General features: G+C 38.9%; 1 protein-coding gene across 2 annotated transcripts in view; it reads left to right on the forward strand.

Moving 5' to 3' along the window:
• The window catches only part of MINDY4 (MINDY lysine 48 deubiquitinase 4), a 75,273-nt gene that overhangs the window by 9,753 nt on the left and 45,095 nt on the right, over nucleotides 1-20,425 (forward strand). For both annotated transcript variants that reach the window (XM_071805374.1, XM_065832210.2), the window contains exons 6-10: nucleotides 9,363-9,421; nucleotides 9,759-9,868; nucleotides 10,886-11,002; nucleotides 15,129-15,217; nucleotides 20,069-20,170. In XM_071805374.1, coding sequence (XP_071661475.1) covers nucleotides 9,363-9,421; nucleotides 9,759-9,868; nucleotides 10,886-11,002; nucleotides 15,129-15,217; nucleotides 20,069-20,170 — 477 coding nt within the window. The remainder of the gene's footprint in view (nucleotides 1-9,362; nucleotides 9,422-9,758; nucleotides 9,869-10,885; nucleotides 11,003-15,128; nucleotides 15,218-20,068; nucleotides 20,171-20,425) is intronic.

Consider the following 20,425-nt stretch of genomic DNA (forward strand, 5'->3'; position numbering starts at 1 on the left):
CAGTTCAGATATAATGCTTCAGTGGCCACAGTACATTTCTTCTTTTCTACTTAAACTACAGAATAGTAGTTCAGTCATTGGTATATCAAGTAAATAAGGAAAAGTAAAGGTTTGCTTTGAAAGAGAAGTCATACAGCAGAAGTAATTAACAGTGAATCTGTTTGTGGTATTTTCCTATGTGACTTTACCATGCAAAGGTAGATTGCTGATGAATTTTCTTATTGTATAAACTCATACAATGTAGACAGCACTCCTATTATTTTACTATAGAACTTTCCATTTTAAGGAAATGAAAAATGTTTATCCAAGAACATATGGAGACACGTACATAATCCTATATTTGTGTATTGATACCAAACTACACACACACGTGTATACAGCATTATGTCAGTAATTCCTCCGTGACCCTTCATAGTAAATTTATTTAACTGAACAAATTCAAGAAGACACTTATGTCTCAGTGCCACTTGTAGAATTTGAAACCCCATCTGTCCTTTCAGGTCATTTTGTTGCTGCTGTTTATAGCTCATTCTCAAAGGCGTATTTCTCACTATTCTCCTCGTCTTGTTGAGTCCTTGTTCCTACCAGTAGTGTTAGTTTAGTGCAAGGCACAAGCAAAATGTGGATGACTCACTATTTTTTTTTTTTAATGTTGAGATTTTCAATGGAATCTGAAATTATGTTTAAAAATACACAACCCAACATTACAACTAAAAGGCTGGTGCATCCATAATTATGATTTTGTTAAAATGCTTCAAGTTCCACAGGAACTTGAGAGAGACTATGTTGAAGGAACATACTCAGATCAAAGGTAGTAAAATGTTGGTGACTTTCCTGAGATTTTTAGCCTGGGCAGAGCCTTGAATGGCGGTGACAGAAGGTTCTCTTCTACCTTTAATACCTTGAGGTGAGGCCAACCATCCCTTGAGCAGCGTGGTTGGACCAGAGGACCTTCAGAGGTCCATTCCAACCTCAACCATTCTGTGATTCTGTGATTGTCCTTTATGCTGAATCTCGTACAAGAAGGAAGTATTTATCACTGAACTGAACATGCAGGATAAAGAATGAGGGTCTATAGTGAAATGGAATTAGTGATCTTTAGGAACTGTAAAAATAAATAGCTGTTGAAATTGATGCCTGACCTTGATTACAATCTTTCTATTGATTTTCCAGAAAAACCATCACAAATAATGAGTTATTTGGAAAGGTGTATTTGGCATTAGAAGGTCAAGATTTCCCCATATTTCATGGCTTGAGCAAACAAAATTGGGGAAAGGCAAGCAAAACCACTTCACAGCAGTTGAGAAACAGTTCATCTCGGCTGCAGAGATGTACTAAAGTGGTTGCTTATGCAGCTACTGAAGTTGAAGTGCTCTCCTAGTTTTCCATGCCTCTTAATTCTATCAGTGTAAGGTGTGGTAGTGATGTGGAAACCCTTCAGTTCTCAGCCGAATGGTTTCTAAATGAGTAAATCTGAGCTGGCCCCCTGGTTCTGACTGGGTGGCTCTGGAGTGTAGTGGAACCACCTTCTGCTGAGTGAGATGGGCAGATGTTGCCTATAGACCTCAGTTTCACTTCTGGTAGTTAAGAAAAACAACATATTGAGATTTTTGAACTTCTCATTTCCTTGTATAAAACCAACCACGCTCTCTGCCCCACTCCCCCCCCCCCCCAAAAAAAAAAAAAGCATAGAAACTAAAATCAGAGAAACAAAAGAAGAAAAAAGTGCAAAACTGGAGTCAAAGACCCAAGGGAACAAAAGGATTTGGCATGCAGGACCTGAAGTTAAGGATATTATATCTTTCCTATTTCATAGAAACTGAAAGAGAATGGCTATCAGGCAAAAAGAAATGGCAATATCATTACATCAGAACAAAAATTTCTTCCTGCCATTAGTGAGCAAAAGGATACAGCAGTGGATCCCATTGTCCAGAGGCAGAGATCTATATTACAGTTCCAGGAGCAAGGAAGATAATTGATTCTCCACTCATTCTTTCATTGTGAACAATCACCCTAATTATCCCGTTCTTCTAATTGTGTCTGCCGTACCCTCCCTTGCCTTGCCATCAGTCTTGGCTTCAAAGTGAATGTGAGCTAGTGGTTTCCTTTCAGAAGTCTGCCAGTACAGATGGATATTTCAGACAGCAAGGGCTGTTTTATGAGTGTGTAGCTTGGCTTCAGATGCCTTTTCCAACCAAAACCTCAGTATCTCTGGTGCACTTCATCTCCACCACCAGGAAAGCAAGTGCCAGTGAGTTTGGAGCCAGAATTTCTCTTTCTGCAATAGCCTCCCTACTGAATTTGCCTTAGCTGGGCACTCTTTAGTGGTTTCCCAAAATATCACTCATTATTTGGTAATAAGCCTTTTTCTAGCAGTGCTCTGCATTCTAACACAAACAGGGTAGGGTTAGTGAATTGCCATAGATACCAAGTTCCTTAGTGGAACATTACTCATATTTCATAGAATCTTAGAAATTACAGATGGAAAAGACTTTTTAAGGTCATTTGCTTCTATGGAAGATTATTTGTTACTATATATACACATATTTGCTGTAACACTTTTTCCAGGGTTTTGTCTAGTCCAGTCTTACATGACTCAACTAAAACACCTCTCCCCTGAGAATATATTCCAGTGGCTAACAGTCCTTACTCTTAGGAATTTTTGCCTTATGTTCTCCTTGCATTTGCTTTTTTCTGCCTTTTTATCCATAGCTGAAGTTGGTTTTGCTGATCTTTCTGTTCCTTGCTACATATTCAACTCTATTAAAATACTTCTAAATATTTTTCATGCTCCTTTAGGCATTTTTTCATCTAAAACTCGTATTGTCTGCTTGTGTTTTTATCTTTCTTGCTCTGACATTTTGCTGTTGTTTTTCTGGTAGGTTTCATTGATTTGTTTTATAATCCTTCCATGTGTCTAAGGACTGCTCTAACTTTGTCGCACTGAGACTCTCACTAATACAGGGTAAGAACAGTCACCTGCTGCTCATGGCATGATTCTCAGCACTATAAAATCACATTAGCCCATTTGTCACTGCAGTGCATTAGTGGCATATGGCTTAGTTTCAGTTTCAAGCACGTAGAATGTAGAATGTTTCCTCGGTGGTTTAGTGTGTTTTCCTCCAAAATGACCTTTATAATATAATTATAAACTCAGTCTAATCTTCTGGGGCAAGGCAATATGTGTCCCTATGTACTGATAGAAAAAAAATGCCTCCTTTCAGCTCCCTGCATTTCTGTGTAAGACTGACAAGGAGTGAATGGCTTTCCTTTGCTTTCTGAACCACCCATGGTTTTCTTCACCATGAACAGAGACCAGTACAGGTGAATCTATTGTGTTACTGAAAATTCCTGCCTTTTCCCTTTCACGTGTTCCAATAAAAAGCCCCTGAAAATGCACTTTTATGGAGCTAGGGCATCCTTAGATGAAAACAAAATACTAATCTCATTCAATAAATCCTTTAATTCCTGCAAAAATATATGTCTGGGTTTTTTATATTCCATTAGATATCTGAGACTTTCAAAATAATATTTGAAAGTGCAGTGGTCCTTCAAGGATTAGTACTCGTGCTTTCTGTTATTAACAGGAATAAACCATCTTATTACCTATGTGAGGACCAAGCCTACACCTGTCAGTTATATGTGACTGAATGCTTAAAACTGCCAAGATCCTCTCAACACATTTTTCTTCTGCATCATTCCTGGCTACAAGCTGTGCTGTTTTACATTAGAACTTTGGCAGAGAATGTTGGCCATGAGTTTCTGAGCAAGTTCAGAGCAGGATTTGACATTCCTCAAATCAGTGTAAATAATAGAGGAGCAGGAGAAGGAGAAGGAGAAGGAGAGGGAGAAGGAGAGGGAGAAGGAGAGGGAGAAGGAGAGGAAGAGGGAGAGGAAGAGGGAGAGGAGAGGAGAGGAGAGGAGAGGAGAGGAGAGGAGAGGAGAGGAGAGGAGAGGAGAGGAGAGGAGAGGAGAGGAGAGGAGAGGAGAGGAGAGGAGAGGAGAGGAGAGGAGAGGAGAGGAGAGGAGAGGAGAGGAGAGGAGAGGCAGGACAACTCCCCTATTTAAATATGGGCTGTCACTGAAACAGGAAAATACAGTGCTTAATGAAGGTTAATACATGAATGTCAGATTTCATAAAGAATACTAAACATTACAGTTTTAAATCTATTTTTAAATAAAATTGAATTTCCAACTCAAATGAAAAATAGTTCCAGCAAAATTATTTAACATACATAATTTACCCAACAGTTATGATTGGCTTCAGTCTTCTCTGCTGCGCATTTTGGTGTAAAAGTTGGTTTTCTAGCAATATTTTTAAGTCTATACTGCTTGCCCAGTGGGCTATAATACTTCACTGCTATATAAATTTGGTGTGTCAGATGAGATTGCTTTGTCTAAAATAATATCTGGCATTCTGGTAAGTAATAAAGTTTTACTCCTATGAGATGCTGAGCAGTTCCTAAAAGTACTCATCACCTATTCTGTGAAATGAGGTGAATGAGCAACGTCTGAAGAATTCATTAAATTTTTCCCACTATGAGAGGAAGAGGATGCAATGGGCAATAGTGGCATTTTTAGGAAGTAGGAGTTAGTCAGAGTGCAACATTTCAGATAAAAGAATGGGAAGGAATGCAAAGTTGGAGCAGCCTAATGGTAAATTGCCTTTGCATGTTTCCTTCCATCTTTGTGATCTGTGCGTAGCATCAGGCGTTGTCCTTAAAAGCCACACGAAGATGCACATGGCGTCATCTCAAGTTTTCGTCAAAGCTTCGATGTGTCTTTGTAGACAGGAAGAACAATAAGAATAGTGCAGTCGGTACCATCCCTGAGAGACCAACCAAACCTTCCTGGAGTGTGTTCGGCAGGCAGCCAGGGAATAACTCTTTATTCGACTCTTGCAACTGGCAATCAGAAGAATGGCTGTCAAAAAAAATGGGGCCATCTTTGGGGAATATGAATTTAGCTAGCCCATATACAAAAGAGAGAGATTGTAGATGCCAAATCACTCAGCAGTGAAAAACTTCAAGTATCTAGGGTTGCATAACACCTTTTCTAACATAATGCTTGTACCGGAAAGAAGAGCCTAAAATAAAAGTAACTATTGAGACTTTTGTTTTGTGCCAATGGATTTATGGCATCGGAACCTTCGACATAACATCTGTGTGTGCTGCCGTTTGCCCTTTTAGTATTTTTCCAGCACTCCATAGGAAGAAGCACTTTGCAATTACTGGAAATGGCAAATGGCATCTGTATCATCTCTTTATTTTTGGAAAGGACGTAAAACTGGAAATGTCCAGCTCATTGCGTAAAACACATTCAGTCAACTGAGACTTTGCCTTGTTCATGCAAACATAGAGGGACTCCAGATTTTCTCAAATGTCAAACAAGAACAGACAGCATACATCCTATTTTGCTGGAAGAGTTTCCCACCATTTCCTTACACCGTGTATACATATGAACATCTGGGGGAGCATAAGAAGCAGCGTAAGAAATTACCTGGTCCTTAAAACCAATCCATTGTTTGCAGGTAGCACAAGGAATTTCTGTCCCCCTATGTTACTCTCCCTAAGATTACTTTACCAGGAGTGCTAAATCTATACCTGTGTTCACCAATAGGCTGTTATCTGTATTCATCTTTCTTTTTTTTTTTTTTTTAATAATAAAATGAGATAAGAGAACTACTGATTCCTCAGTGTAAGCTTTTGTCTTCTTCCAGTTTAATACTTGATATTAGCTTTCACGAAGATAATCTATTTTCCTGCAATCTGTTAGGTTACAGTGATTTGGACTGTTGAAAATCTGAGATTTCTGACAGTAAATGTAAGGCTGTGAATATTCCACATCCTTAAAAATAAATGGCCTAAAAGTTGAAGGCCAAAACCAGACAGAGTGGGTACTTTATGTATGAAAAACAGAAAGGAGGGTTGCATTCACTGATGTGAATTGATGGAATGTTGACATCTGGGAACCCTTCTCAGTGCTTTACGTAGTGTCTCTTAGATGATGTCGTGTAAGCATCTTTATTTAATGGAATTTTAGCTCCCTGTTTTATTTTACTGACATTTGTTTTGCTGGCAACTGTTTTGAGTTGCTGAATGTAATGATCAGTTCACAGAAGAGATACTGTCCTCCTTGAAAATGCCAGCGTGGGGGTGTTGCACCAAAAAATCTTTGATAGAGTACAATATGACTAAAGGGGCTATAGTTTTGTTATAGTAGGTCTGGTTTTATAGCTGGAGATAATAATTTATTACTTATGAGGCAGCATTCTGTTCAGATGAGCCTAACTCATAATGCAGTTCAAACCATTTTGTAGCTTAACCTGTGATTAACCTGTTTTTTTCATATACAAACCTTCCCAACAAAGATGTAGTTTTCTCCTGAATTGTCACTACAGTTATTATAAATCACCAGGGCAAAAGCAGATTAATGGGTGAGCTTATTAGAAATAACCCTTTCAATGGCAATTTGCTTTATATATTGGTCAATGAACCATATGTTTATGAATTAGTTTTTCATACTGCTAATGTGCCAATCAAATCCAATGCAGTGCTTAACTTAAAAGGAAATTTGGAGAAAATAAGTGCATGAGCTCTGTTACCTTTATCAACCAGGCTTGCAAACATGGCAGAATTTATATTAAATCTCCTTAACAAGGTCTTTTTCTCATAGAAATATGTTGCCTGGTAGTAATTATGATAATTTCCTTCACATCTTTACAATAGCTTTTAATAATTCTGGGTTTTTTTTAATTTTGCCCCAAAACAGTTGCAAGTGGCATCACATACACTGACCTTGTTTACCCTTTTGCAAATAGTAACAGAGTCTAATTTTTTTCTTACCTACTCACCAGTTCCTACTCACTATACCAAGAATATCATATCTATCTCTGAAAGGCATAACAGTGCAATACTGTAGTATTGCATTTTGGCTTCTAGGCATCCTTCTGACACTAAATTGTTATACAGAAAAGATATATGTCCAGGAGAAAAGTTATTGCAGTCAAGCAGTGAAAATAAGTTTTACCAACATGGTCACCTTAAAGCCACTGGTGGTCAGTGTTTATTTTATCATCCCCTTTGTTTATTTGACCTGTTGTATATGATAGCATAAATAGGAAACAGTGGAATGTACATGCGTTATTGTGCTGAGAAATGCTTTCTCTGCGAGTTCAGCTATTCTACGTAAATTCAGTTTTCTACAATGCATGAAGAGCAGATAGGAATGTTCAAATATTTGAAGAAAGTACTGTATAGTATGTTTATAATGAAAAATATTTTCTTCCTGTCCTGTTTTTCTGCCATGATGGATGCCTTCCCCCTTCCTAAGTGTTCTTACTGTATGGTTTTACATGTACAATAAATTTTCCTGGAACGGTAACCATCTGCTGAAATGGAAATTGCAATAAATGTCCTGACAGTGTTTTGAGAAACACAAATTCCCCTTAAGGAGGGAACCGACACCTGCAAAAATACCCCACTTAATGAGAAAACACCTACATCAATCTTTGATGTCAGCACTTTCCTCAGCTTGATGGGAATTTCCTTGTGCATTGAGAATTCAAAGCACTTTGCATCCCGGGCTTCGTTTTTCCTGGAGTGGGTGTAGAACCACAATCTTTTAGACTTTCCAGGAAGCACTAATGTTACAAAAACTGCCACCAGGTGAGCTATGTATGAATTGCACCATAGTTAACTTTATAATCATGTATAGATCTTTTCAGATGAAACACTACTAAGGAGACTGTTTGGGACAACAATTAATCAAGGGTGCTAACTTGGTGTAGGGAGAGATCTGTATGCGTATACAGGGGCATATAGTGCTATTTGAGAGTCTAAGATATCCAAGACATCCAATAAAGCTGGGAGATATGATATGGTACGTACAGGAGACTCAAGACCTTCTGAAGCAGCAACTAAAGCCGATGTCGTAACCCATGGTGCTGCATTCATAAGAGCTCTGTTTTTGCAAAACTAGATCAAAATGAGTTGACCTAGGAAGAAACGCATTATCCTCTAGGAAACATGAGACAATAGGGTGCAATCTCAGGCAAAACAAAAGTGTGGATTGGGATTAAGTCTAAGTGCAGTTAAGTGACATGAGTACTTGGCTGAAAAACATTGTATTGGGAAATTTAATATCATTGAGACCCTTTCCCTGAGCAAGAGAGGTGAAAAATATTAACAAGCAGCTAGCTGAAAGAAATCTCAGCAGAAATTCAGTATTACCAAAAAGAAAGGGGAGATCTGATTGTATTTTAAAACACACCACAGTCAACTATATTAAACTCTCTATCACAATAAAAGTACTGTTATATTGGGAGTTCAGTACTACTTATGTCACTATACAAATTTGCTCTTACTTCTCTTATTTATATTGACCTGCTTGGCATATGACTTATTTTTGCATCAAGTTCCTAGTAACATGGGTGATTCATTTCCATTCTGTCTTTTCTGAATTGTGACCGCCCACATTTAATTTCATAAACCCTTTAAATTGTTTATAGAGAAAAAGGGAAGTGTTTCTTTTCTTATAGTATCGAATACTGTCAGTGAGAAAGACACCAAAAAGCTTTTAAACTCTAAGTCTTGAGCATGATATGTCTGTGTTCTGTTTTTATTCAACTTTCACACACTGGAAAAGGAAATTAAGTTAATGGAAAGTATGTGATATGACAGTAGTTGTTGCTATAATAATACCGTGCATACAAAGAGTGTTGCTGAGGAAATTATTCCCTACTATTTTTGAAAGGACTGTCAGTGCAATCCCTTTTTGCAAAGCCAAGGCTGATTTTGCAGTATTGCTCTTTTGAAAAAGAAAAAATAATAATAATAAAAAAACCCCCACATATATCATCTTTTTACAGTAGTTATTTGAAACTTTTCCTTGGTTCTGAATTTATTTTGGTGTGAATTCAACAGGAAGAATAAACTCATCTCTGAAAATTTAACATTTTATGTAAGTTCTGAGTCAGTTGCAGTGCATTGCTCTGTGCTGGCTGCTTTTCCTGATGAATTCCTGAAGTTCAGCTTTCTTCCACTGAAAAGTTTTTGCTCTAACATCAATTATTTATTTATACAAAGATGTTACTGAGACTGAGCTCCCAAGTACAGAACATTTTAAAAGCTAAAGGTGAAAGCCATTGAATACGGTTTTTATCTATTTGCATCTTTTATTGTCTGTCTCTTACACACTCACTCCCTCCCGTATACATATATGTACAATTATATATATACATACATAAAAGAAATATATCTTTATGTGTCCATACACCATATTTCTTCTTGTTTATTCAAAAAAAATTTTCTCATTAAAAGTGAACATTTGGTCATTCATTTTTTGATTAATTTTTAATGCAGGAAGTCTCCAACCTCCACTTGCTGTAAAGAAGACCAGATGAAAGATGCCCTAGAATTACGTAAGTTATTTCAAGCTTCAGTTTAGTTTTTGCCATCATGGTCTTTAGAGCAGCTGTAACCAAATATGAGTTGCTTCTTTGGTAACTCTTCGTTGATTTAGAGTAATTGTGTTTGGTATTAGCTTCTTGGGTAACACTGTGTAAAGAAGTCATTAAGAACCAATCAAACAATGGGTGACTTGTGTATTATCTGTCATTTCTGGCCAAAACTGTATTTTCTTTTTTATAAAGATGGATGAGAAGTGTTAATTGTCATACTTATGACCCCCTGGCACTGAGCTTGGGGGAAGCAATTTTTTACATCCAACACATTATATGATTTTCTTTTGTCCTTCAGTTGATATTGAGGATGAAGAAACAACTGGAGAAATTAGAAGGAACCCAGATCTTTCAACATTGTGTATGCTTCAAGTCGAATCAAAAGCAATTGATTTTTCTCTTGCAAAAGTAAGACTAACTGTGATGCTAAATACCAATAGATGTGTGAGAATGTTATTTCAGATAAGTTACCCAAAGCTGCAATGGATTGGTCTGTGTTGAGTGTGATTTAAAATGTGCCACATTCATTTCTGAGTATATTCCCTATTAGGTAATCAGGTGAAAAATTAATGTAGGGATGCCTGTCCAAAATTCAGAAAAATACCAGAAGAGCATGTCAGAATGCATCAGACCATTTAAAGCATAGATAATATTTTTAATTAATGAAGCTTGTGTTACTTTATTAATGCTCCTAGTCAGTTATCCATGTGCTTATTCTCTATTGCTTTAAACTGACAGTGGTTCAGAACAAGTTTATTATTCCCCTATCTCTGTTTCTAGACCAAAGAAGTCCAATTAACTGTACAAACACTGAGCAATCTGTTCTCATTTACTCAGCTTTACTTTAGCATGAATGCAATTTCTTCACTTTAGCTATTCCTGAATAGTAGTGGTCTGCAGTTGTTCAAGGCCAAAATCTGAATTTGGCATATGCTGGTATTCCATCCGACACACAAGAGTGAAACAGTTGAGTAATATTTGTCTCATACCAGCAACTTTGATAGGCAAATCAGGCTGCCTTTTCTCCATACGGTGACCAGCAAAGTCCTTTTCTCCCTAATGTAACCATTAGTAGGCATTCCTCTTCTAGTTGTTAAATTTAAGGCAATATTCTGTAATGATTTCATGGGAAACTGTGCCCCAGACAATCTGCATAAAGAGTTTCCTACGCTGAGCAGGACACAGCATTATGAGTTCAAGGAATATTGCAGGAAAAGGAAAAAATTGCTCCTTTTCATTTGAGTGTTGCTATTTACAGTATGTATAAAACAGAAAAGGGTAGTTACGGTGAGTTAGTCATTACTCTTCCACACTCCTCCTTTCCTTTCTACAAATTACTGCAAGAAAACATACCCATGTTTTGGATTTGTTGTTAAAATGAGAATGTCTTTCTTTCTTTCTCTTTTTTTCTTTTTTTTTTAATAGGAATTAAAAAACCTTTTGTTTGGCTCTAGTCTATGTTGCTTCAGTGAAGAATGGAAAATACAGAGTTTTACATTTAATAGCATACCACAGTTAAAATATGGCATTGTGCAAAAAAAGGTAATGTAAATGACTTCCTTAAAGTGATCTTTGCTTTTTATTCTGAGTTTACAAAGATTGTGTGTTTCAGTAGGAAAAAAAAAAAGAGAAAAGTCTTATAAAGACTCTTCTTTTTAGCTTCTCTGGTTACCACTGAATGATGTCACCTTGTCAAGTCTTCTAACAGGACTTGAGATGGATGGATTATTTCAGTGGGAAAATTAAAGTAGCTACAGAAAGTGTGGATATGTGTGTGTGATGGGGAGTTATAGGGAGGAAGACAAGCCACTTCAGCCAAAAGCTGGTGATGGTAAAAGAATAAAAGGACATAAATCAAGGGTGGAGTTTCAGAGGAAAAGGATATGTGGGGGCAATGTTTAACAAGTTTAAGATGGAGCTTGATCTGTCTCAAAATGGGGGTAAATAGCAAAAATTGCCTGTAGTACCTGGGAAATCACAAGGAGACTTTTGCCTCCTAAAGATACGGAGGTTAGAGGATGGGGGTCCTTCCTAAATTAGAAGGGATCACATGCACCTGCAGTGTTTCTTAGATGGTTGATGCATAGACTCAAACATGCAAGGCACAGGATATGTAGCTTTCTGCAAAATCAAACAGATCAACTGTAAAAATGCGCCCTCCTCAGATGCACCTTAGTGCTTTTGTCCCTGCCCTGTGACGTGGTTCTGGGATATCCATGCATCAGGTCTCTTCTAAAACACAGATCTGAAGACACCCCCACAATATCCTTCTCTTTAAACTGGAGAGATATGGATTTGATGGATGGACTGTTCAATGGATGAGGGATTGGCTGGATGGTCATGTCCAGAGTGGATGGACACTGGTGACAAGTGATATCCCTCAGCAGTCCATATTGGGAACAGTACAGTTTAATATCTTCATCAATGATGTAGTGGGATTGAGTGCACCCTCAGCAGGTTTGTGGATGACAACAAGCTGAGCGGTGCAGTTGACACCCCTGAGGGACAGGATGCCATCCAGAGGGACCTGGGCAAGCTGAGGAAGTGGGCCCATGTGAACCTCATTGAGGTTCAACAAGGCCAGGTGCCAGGTCCTGCACCTGGGTGAGGACAACCCCCTGTATCAATCCAGGCTGGGGATGAAGAGATGGAGAACAGCCCTCTGGAGAAGGGCTTAGGGGTACTGGTGGATGAAAGACTGGACATGAGCCAGCAATGTGCACTTGCAGCCCAGAAGCCAATGATATCTTGGGCCGCATCACAAGGACCAGGACCAGCAGGTCAAAGGAGGTGATTTTGCCATTCTGCCCCACTCTGCTGAGACCCCTCTGCAGTGCTGGTCCAGCTCTGGGTCCTCAGCACAGGACACACATGGAGCTGCTGGAGAGGGGCCAGAGGAGCCACAGAAAAGATCTGAGGCTGGAACAGCTCTGCTGGGAGGACAGGCTGAGAGAGTTGGGGTGTTCAGCTGGAGAGGGCTCCAGGGAGACCTTATTGCAGCATTTCTGTACTTAAAAGGGGCCGATGAGAAAGATGGGGACAGACTTTTTAGCAAAGCCTGTTGCAATAGGATAAGGGGTGATTGTTTTAAACTAAAAGAGGGAAGGTTCACGTAGATGTGGGGAAGAAATTCTTCACCATGAGGGTGATGAGGCCCTGGGCCAGGTTGCCCAGAGAGGTGGTGGATGCCCCATCCCTGGAGACATCCCAGGCCAGGTTGGATGGGGCTCTTGAGCAACCTGATCTGGGTGAAGATGTCCCTGCTCATGGCAGGGGGGTTGGATTAGATGACCTTGAAGGTCTCTTCTAAACCAAATTATGCTATGATTCTATGACTTCAGTAAAGAGTAGGGAGGAGTAAACTCCTCCTAACAAAACACTCATCAAGCTCATCAAGCTTCTGCACTGATGCAGAAAATCTTTATCTTGCCCGAGAGAAGCAGACCATTATGTACTATACAGAAATGAGAGGAAGAGAGACTTTGGGGCAAGGACAATGGCTAATAAACATATCATCAAGATGTTTAATCAACTTACCTTGTCTTGTTAAATATTTCATTAGTCTAATGATCTCAGAGGAAAGCCGCTTATGTTTAAATAAAACTTAGCGGAAAAAAAAGATAATTAATTTTAAAAGTTGATTTAAACTTCAAAGGGAACCATGGCAGTAATGTTCACTGGTCCACAGTAAATGTTACTTTGGTGTTTCCAGCCCTTGCTGCTAGAGAGAGAGAGAATCTGATCACTTCTAGCGACTCACTGACCATTAAATTCCCTACCATAAATTCCACAACAGAAATGATAAACCAGAGTGTTTAGTTTAGATGTGTTTATTTCAGATAGTTAATATATTCCTCCTCACTTCCAAAATTAATTTGATCTGAACATTTGTTTGGTTCTTCCCTATGTTAAATTTCTCTGCTGCTATAAGAAGATATTTAGAATTATTCCTATATTTATTTATTTTTTTTTTGTCTGGGAGGCTTTCCCTGGTGGACTGAAATAAACCCTGTTTTTTTCTTAGTACATTTCAGGCTATTCACTCATTAGTTATGTAAGTAATTATAGAGAGGTAGTATGTGTAATACAAATGAGAAGATGGGAGATATCAATATCTAAGCTGCTTTCTGACTACAGGACCTTTATTTTAAAGGCTGCATCCTCTGCACACTTGATGTGTCTGCAGGTCCCATTCCTTTAGGTGTGATGCTGCACTTAGGCCAAACTGAGGATTAAACTGATCACTTTGCTATTTGAAAATAGCAGTGCTGGCTGCACTTTTCATTCTCCTCTAGGGTTTTGACTGGAGTTTGACAGGTCCTGAACTGGTTCACCACAGCCTGGCTGTGATCTACAGAGGAAATCAGGGGTGCAACTGTAGCAGGTGACAGCAGTGTTATTCTGGGTTAATCTCATGCTATGGAGAGTGACAACAGCGTAGATTTGGCATGGGTTAAAATCAGGACACACTCTCCAGAAAACCTGCTGAGTGGTCCATATTTTCTTACCCTCGGTGTTTTCTTACTTTACCTGGGTAGAAAAAGCTAGCACTTATACATCAACCTCTATTGGATGCTGATTTAGGCATGACCTATGTTAAGTAATGGATTTCGCAATGTTAAGAATAAACCTGTTTCTGAGAACGGCAGCATGAGCTGACAGACATATGGGAAAGCATCTGTGGTATTTAATATGCTGAATCCTCTGTTTAGTTGCAGTAATTCCCAGTAATACCGATGTGACGTGTTGTATCTGTAATGTTAGTCCTGTGTTCTGTGTAGCCTGCTGCATTCATGCACAAATGTTCCAAAGAAATTAAAGCTTTTCTCTGTCTCTTCAGCAAACTACTTGAGTAAATATAATATGAACCACCTGGGGGAGAAATGAGTGACAAGGGAAGGAGACTTATGCTGGATTAAGTTTTCTTGACAAGAAGAGGATGTATGTTTTGCTTCTCAGGACAATTTGTGCAGCTATCTCTGCCATATAGTTAACCCATAGCAACAGGTCTTGGTCATGCAATGGGGTCAGGGGAGCTAGTTGGCTGGGAATAGCAAGGAGAAGGAAGTACACTGTTACCCCATCCCACAGTCTTTCAAAACAGCTGTAAATCTATTTTCCATAAAATTTAAAGTTAGCAAGGTATTTGTTGGTATCGTGATTTTTTTTTCCAACATTAACATAATGTGAGACAGCTGCCTAATGCAGAGGGCTATACATAAAACTGAAATCTTTGTTTAGTGACGTGAGTGGGAACGTCAGGGGACACATAGTGCTCAGAGGAGGTAAAAGAGGACAGCTTATTTTCACCCTTTGGAAAACAGTCGGATTTGATTTCCCTCTGGAAGCTGAGGTAGACTATGGGTCGGTAGGGATCAGGAGATCTTTCATTTGTTTGCATGATCACAGAACAGAACTTTCCTTGGATGTTACAGATGTCTGGGCATTTTCAGGAAAAAATGGGTGGGAAGCACAATAGCAGTTGGTTTTCATTGGCCTGCAAAAAGAAAAAAAAGAGCAAGAGAGAGCACTACAAAGTCATGGATGGAAAGAAAGAGATGAAAGAATGGCTTAAGCCTGAATGGAAACACATGACTTGCGAAAGTTTTCACCAGCATCAAACAGTGCAAATTGTATTGCTCATGGAGTGTCTCATTGTTCCCCTCAGGGTGGCCCGTGTGGAGTTCTGGCTGCAGTTCAAGCTTGTGTTCTACAGAAGCTTATCTTTGCAGACAGTAACAGGAATAAAGACACTCGGTAAGTCAGCAATTGACATCAGAAATCAGTTCCATACAGAAGTAAAAGTGTGTTTGCTCTGATGCAGCCACTCAGGAGCCTTTTGAGTTTAAAGTTATTGAACTTCTCTTTGTCTCTGAGAGAGAAAAAAAGTAGCATTTGATTTACTTGTATTTACTTCCCTTTCAACTGTAGGAATTTAGAGGTTGGTGTTTTATTTGTATAATTACTTGCTTGTGAATAATCCAAGAACTTCTAAAAAAATCCTACAGCTGAACTGAAGCCAATGAAAATTATTTAACCTTGAGATCCCATGGAGATATGATTTAAAAGAAAATGTAATCAAGGTTTGAAAGACCATGAAATTCATGCAAGTTTTGACACTAACCATCTCAGGGAAAATGAAAAAAATAAGTTACAGCTATAATGGTTTGGGTTTTTTTTGTTTGTTGGGGTTTTATTGCTGTGTGTGTGTGTTTTTGTTTGGTTTTGGTTTTGGTTTGTTGTGGGTCTTTTTTGCTGCTATGTTTGATCTTTCAGACTTAAACTCCTTAATAGAACTGGAATTTAAATTCTGTGCGTGTATCTTCTCCTTACTTTAAAGGAATAGTCTATAATATTGCTAGTGTAAAGGAAAATTGCTTGGACTGCTATAATATTAATGTACTTGTCATTATGCTAAAGAAACAGCTTATTCAATGAAACGCTGGAAAATAACGTCTAAAAAATCATTTTCTATTCACCTTTAGTTTTCAAGAAGTAATTAAGTGCATTACAAAGAATAATTTCAGAAAGCTTCCCTGTGCTTTATAGATATAGTTTGTTGAATAGGGATAACAGTATTTTACTGCTTTATGCTGCCATCAACTTGCATTATTTGTGGGTGAAACACTGACTGCAATTTAGTCAGAAGAAAAGCTTTTGTGTTGAGATTTTTCTTGAACTTCACTACCTTACAATGTAAAAATGTTCATCATGTATAAAAATTTGGCCTTAAAAACACACTTATCTGCTTGTGACTGTTTATGAAACTGACAGGGTCTCTGTTGATTTTCCTTAGTTTTGGCTACTGGCACTTAATGGAAATTCATTGTTTGGGCTATTTTCATCAACAAAGGAAAGAAAAAAGCACCTATAGAACATCATTGTTTGTCTTCAGCACCCCAGATGGGATGTGACAGTTAATCAAAGGATTACCAGGCCCTAGAGGGTCCACACAGGTGCCCAGTCCAGTACATATTTAGGTTTTACGACCAGGAATCTCTACAGAATTCACTGAAGAATTATTTCTGGTTGTGAAAACCAAGAATTTGCTTCAGCTTGGAGAGCAGCCTTTGATCTTCTGCTCTTCGATGCCTTTGAATCTCAGGTCATCCTTAGTAAAAAACAGAGATGTTAACCTTTTCCTATTTCAACATGGTTCAGTGATCATTAATGTCACAAAATTATGTGACACACAAATAAATGGATTGCAGACAGATTGTTTAAACTTTAAGTATTTTATATATGACAAATGCTGCTGAAGTATCCAAGGAATTTCAGGTTAGCAGGTGAGCTCTTTATATTTATGCACAGAAATGCCAAGAGACGCCAGGCTCCTAAAAATGAATAACAAGATGGGCTATTTTATTAATGAGATAAACACATTTTTCTTATGATGTGTTTGCCATGGGCAGGAACTCTTAGTCAGGCAGAAGGGAAGGGAAGTCTTGGAGCTTGAAATAAGAGGATTAATGTTCCTTTCTAATTCTAACCTGATTTTTCAACTTAATAGCCACTTCACAGTAAGTGTTTGACTTCAGGCTTCTTCAACATTCAAGAAGTAATATCATGTCTGCTTGCTCTGCTGCCTCTCTCAGGCACATAAAATGGTTGCTATTCTTCCCATGAATTTTGGAGTGTCTGTATTAGAACAGAGGCAGAGACAAGAGAAAGTTGTGATTGTATTTTTTTCACTTGAGAACTCTCACCAATTATTTCCCATATCTCACATCCTTCAGAAATGGAAACATTTGCTACATGAACATTACATTCAAGGCAGACATTGAACTTGAAAGTCTGTTTAATTTTTTGATGTTTGGTGTTTCTTGTTTAGTCTTTTGCATTATTAGATCTTTTACTCAAATGCTGGGAACAAGTTCTGGCATCACCTCCCATGCTGGTAACACTCTAAAACTGATAAGATCTGAATTTCAAAGACTGCCATTCTTGAAGCCACTAGACGAAATTCCAGTTCTGTGCTTCCCAGGGGCATAGAGGTGTTGTCCACTTCTTCAGGCTCATGGATGTGGGGTTTTAGTCTTAAGTCTACCAGCTTTCCATGATGTGACTTTCGGCCTTATGTTCAATTTTTTTTTCTCAATTCACATCTTGGACGGTAGAGGAACAAGAGGTATTAGAAAACTTCACAAAACACAATTTGTAGGAAATGTGTTGGCAGCATTGCTTACATGTTTGGGATCAATAGATTCATGTAAACACTTTGTAGATTTGCACATCATTGTGTAAGTTCCAAGCCAAACAATTAAGTGAAATTTTTTCAGAAACAGTGAGGCTCCACAGACCAATACCATGTTAGTTACCAAAATGTTTTATGTCACCACTTTGGGGCTCACCTTTTAAAAAAACTGCAAGCATAGTGTTTATTGCAGATGATACTTTAGACAAAGCTCAGTAGTAGGTAAGAACATTAGGGTGTAGATTTGTAAGTTAAGAAAAAATAAATATGAGGGTCTTTGTAAACTGAAAATCATGTTCAATATAGAAAGCAATCCTGTTACAGAATATTAAAACAGTTTTGTTACAGATTTAAAGATGAATTAGTGTATCATGTCCATTATTAACCAATACAGTATGGTTTCCTAAAGTACATTTACCTGATTTTTGCTCAATCAATTATAAATTTGTATTCTGAAAGAACATCCACTATTTCTTTTAGAAGATTAGTTTTCATTGATCAATTCCTGTTGTTGATCATACCTCATGTAGTCCTCTCATGATTTTCATCCATTTTCACAATGAGAATAACAGTTTTAATTGTTCCCTTTAAATCAGACATCATCTTTAGTGTTAATCTTCTAGGAGTAGAGATTGTGCATGTCATCTCTTAAATTCATCTGCAGTACAAGGGTATTGCCATAGAACATACAGACATAGGGTAGCAAAATCACAATTGCTCAGCTTATGTACCCATCACAACCGTCCAACCACCACTGCGAGCAACATGAGCTCATCCAGATCCCCTAAATGCAACACACTGCTGTTAACACTTGACCTAGATGAATTTAAATTCCTGAAAATTTCCATGTTGCTTCTGATTGGAGAAGAGACCTACCCACTGTGCTCAGAGTTTGTTTTACTACCGATCTAAAGGGGAAATTGTTCTAGATACAGCTCTATTGACTGGATCTGATTATCCTCAGTAAGATCCAAGGTACCTTCTTAAATGCCTACAATGATATTTAAGGTGGTTCACCTCAAACAATGGTTCCAGAAAGCCCAGATTCCAGTGGTGACTTCAGTCGCACCTACCTCTTAGAGTTGTTTTGGTGCTGAATAGCAGCACCATGTCCTCTTACCACCTCTTCAGTCCAGTCCTGAGAATCACAGAATCACAGAATCACAAAATGTTAGGGATTGGAAGGGACCTCAAAAGATCATCCAGTCCAATCCCCCCCCTGGAGCAGGAACACCCAGATGAGGTCACACAGGAAGGTGTCCAGGTGGGTTTGAATGTCTGCAGAGAAGGAGACTCCACAACCTCCCTGGGCAGCCTGGGCCAGCATCTGATACCCTTGCTGTAAAGAAGTTTCTTCTCATATTTAAGTGGAACCTCTTGTGTTCCAGTTTGTACCCATTGCCCCTTGCCCTATCATTGGTTGTCACTGAGAAGAGCCTGGCTGCATCCTCCTGACACTCACTCTTTATATATTTATAAACATTAATGAGGTCACCCCTCAGTCTCCTCCAGCTCCAGAGCCCCAGCTCCCTCAGCCTTTCCTCACATGGGAGATGCTCCACTCCCTTCAGCATCTTGGTGGCTGCGCTGGACTCTCTCCAGCAGTTCCCTGTCCTTCTGGAACTGAGGGGCCACAACTGGACACAATATTCCAGATGTGGTCTCATCAGGGCAGAGTAGAGGGGCAGGAGAACCTCTCTGACCTACTGACCACCCCCTTCTAATCCACCCCAGGTACCATTGGCCTTCCTGGCCACAAGGGCCCAGTGCTGGCTCATGGTCACCCTGCTGTTCCCAGGACCCCCAGGTCCCTTTCCCCTACACTGCTCTCTAATAGGTCATTCCCCAATTTTTTCTGGAACCTGGGCTTGTTCCTACCCAGATTCAAGACTCTATGCTTGCTCTTGTTATATTTCATTAAATTTTTCCCTGCCCAACTCTCCAGCCTGTCCAGGTCTCTGGATGGCAGCACAGCCTCCAGTGTCAGCCACTCCTCCCAGTTTGGTGTCATCAGCAAAGAGAGAACTCTTCATCCTGCCTGCCCAGTCAGTGCTTCCATGGCATTTCATTTAGATGCTTCATCCTCAGAGAAAGGTCAGATTCCTCTGTATCTTTATACCTGGTATGTCTTCTCCGTCACAATACTAGCTCCCTCCTTGGCCATCCAAGTTGTATCTTTCTTGACTGTAGACGGAACTAAGATACCTAAATTATAATTTTCTGAGGCAACTTGCTGGAGCCTTGCTATTAGGCATTACAACATCTAAATAGCCTCTAAAAAACTGCTTTTGTTCTTTTAGATAGAAACTTGCTATGAATCTGTGTATGATATCTAATGAATATTGTATCTGATGAATAAGCTTCCGAATATTCGTTTTGGTACTTCTGTGTTTCTTGCATTTCCCACACCGCAGTTGCCTTCAGCCTTCGGAAGCTCACAGGACCAAATGCCTCACCATGGCTATTGCAGACATATTGTGGCGTGCAGGAGGCAACGAAAAAGCAATTGTGGCACTGTAAGTAGAAGAAGCAGTTTTAGTTATTGTACAGTGCTCCTATACTTGTGTCTGTTACACATGTATGTAGTTTAAAAAATGAAATTTTTGTAAGGCTTATTTATGCAATCTCAAATGCCTTAGGGAGAAATGCAAAACTGCCTGTACACAAGACGTCTAAATTTTAAATTCCTGGCTCTGGCTGTACTGGTTCCTGCATATTTTGAAGTGAGTCGGGTTTTGTGAGAATAGGTCATTTCTTTTCTTAAAACAACT

Source organism: Patagioenas fasciata, chromosome 2, assembly GCF_037038585.1.
Source record: "Patagioenas fasciata isolate bPatFas1 chromosome 2, bPatFas1.hap1, whole genome shotgun sequence".
In the NCBI taxonomy this organism is placed as follows: domain Eukaryota; kingdom Metazoa; phylum Chordata; class Aves; order Columbiformes; family Columbidae; genus Patagioenas; species Patagioenas fasciata.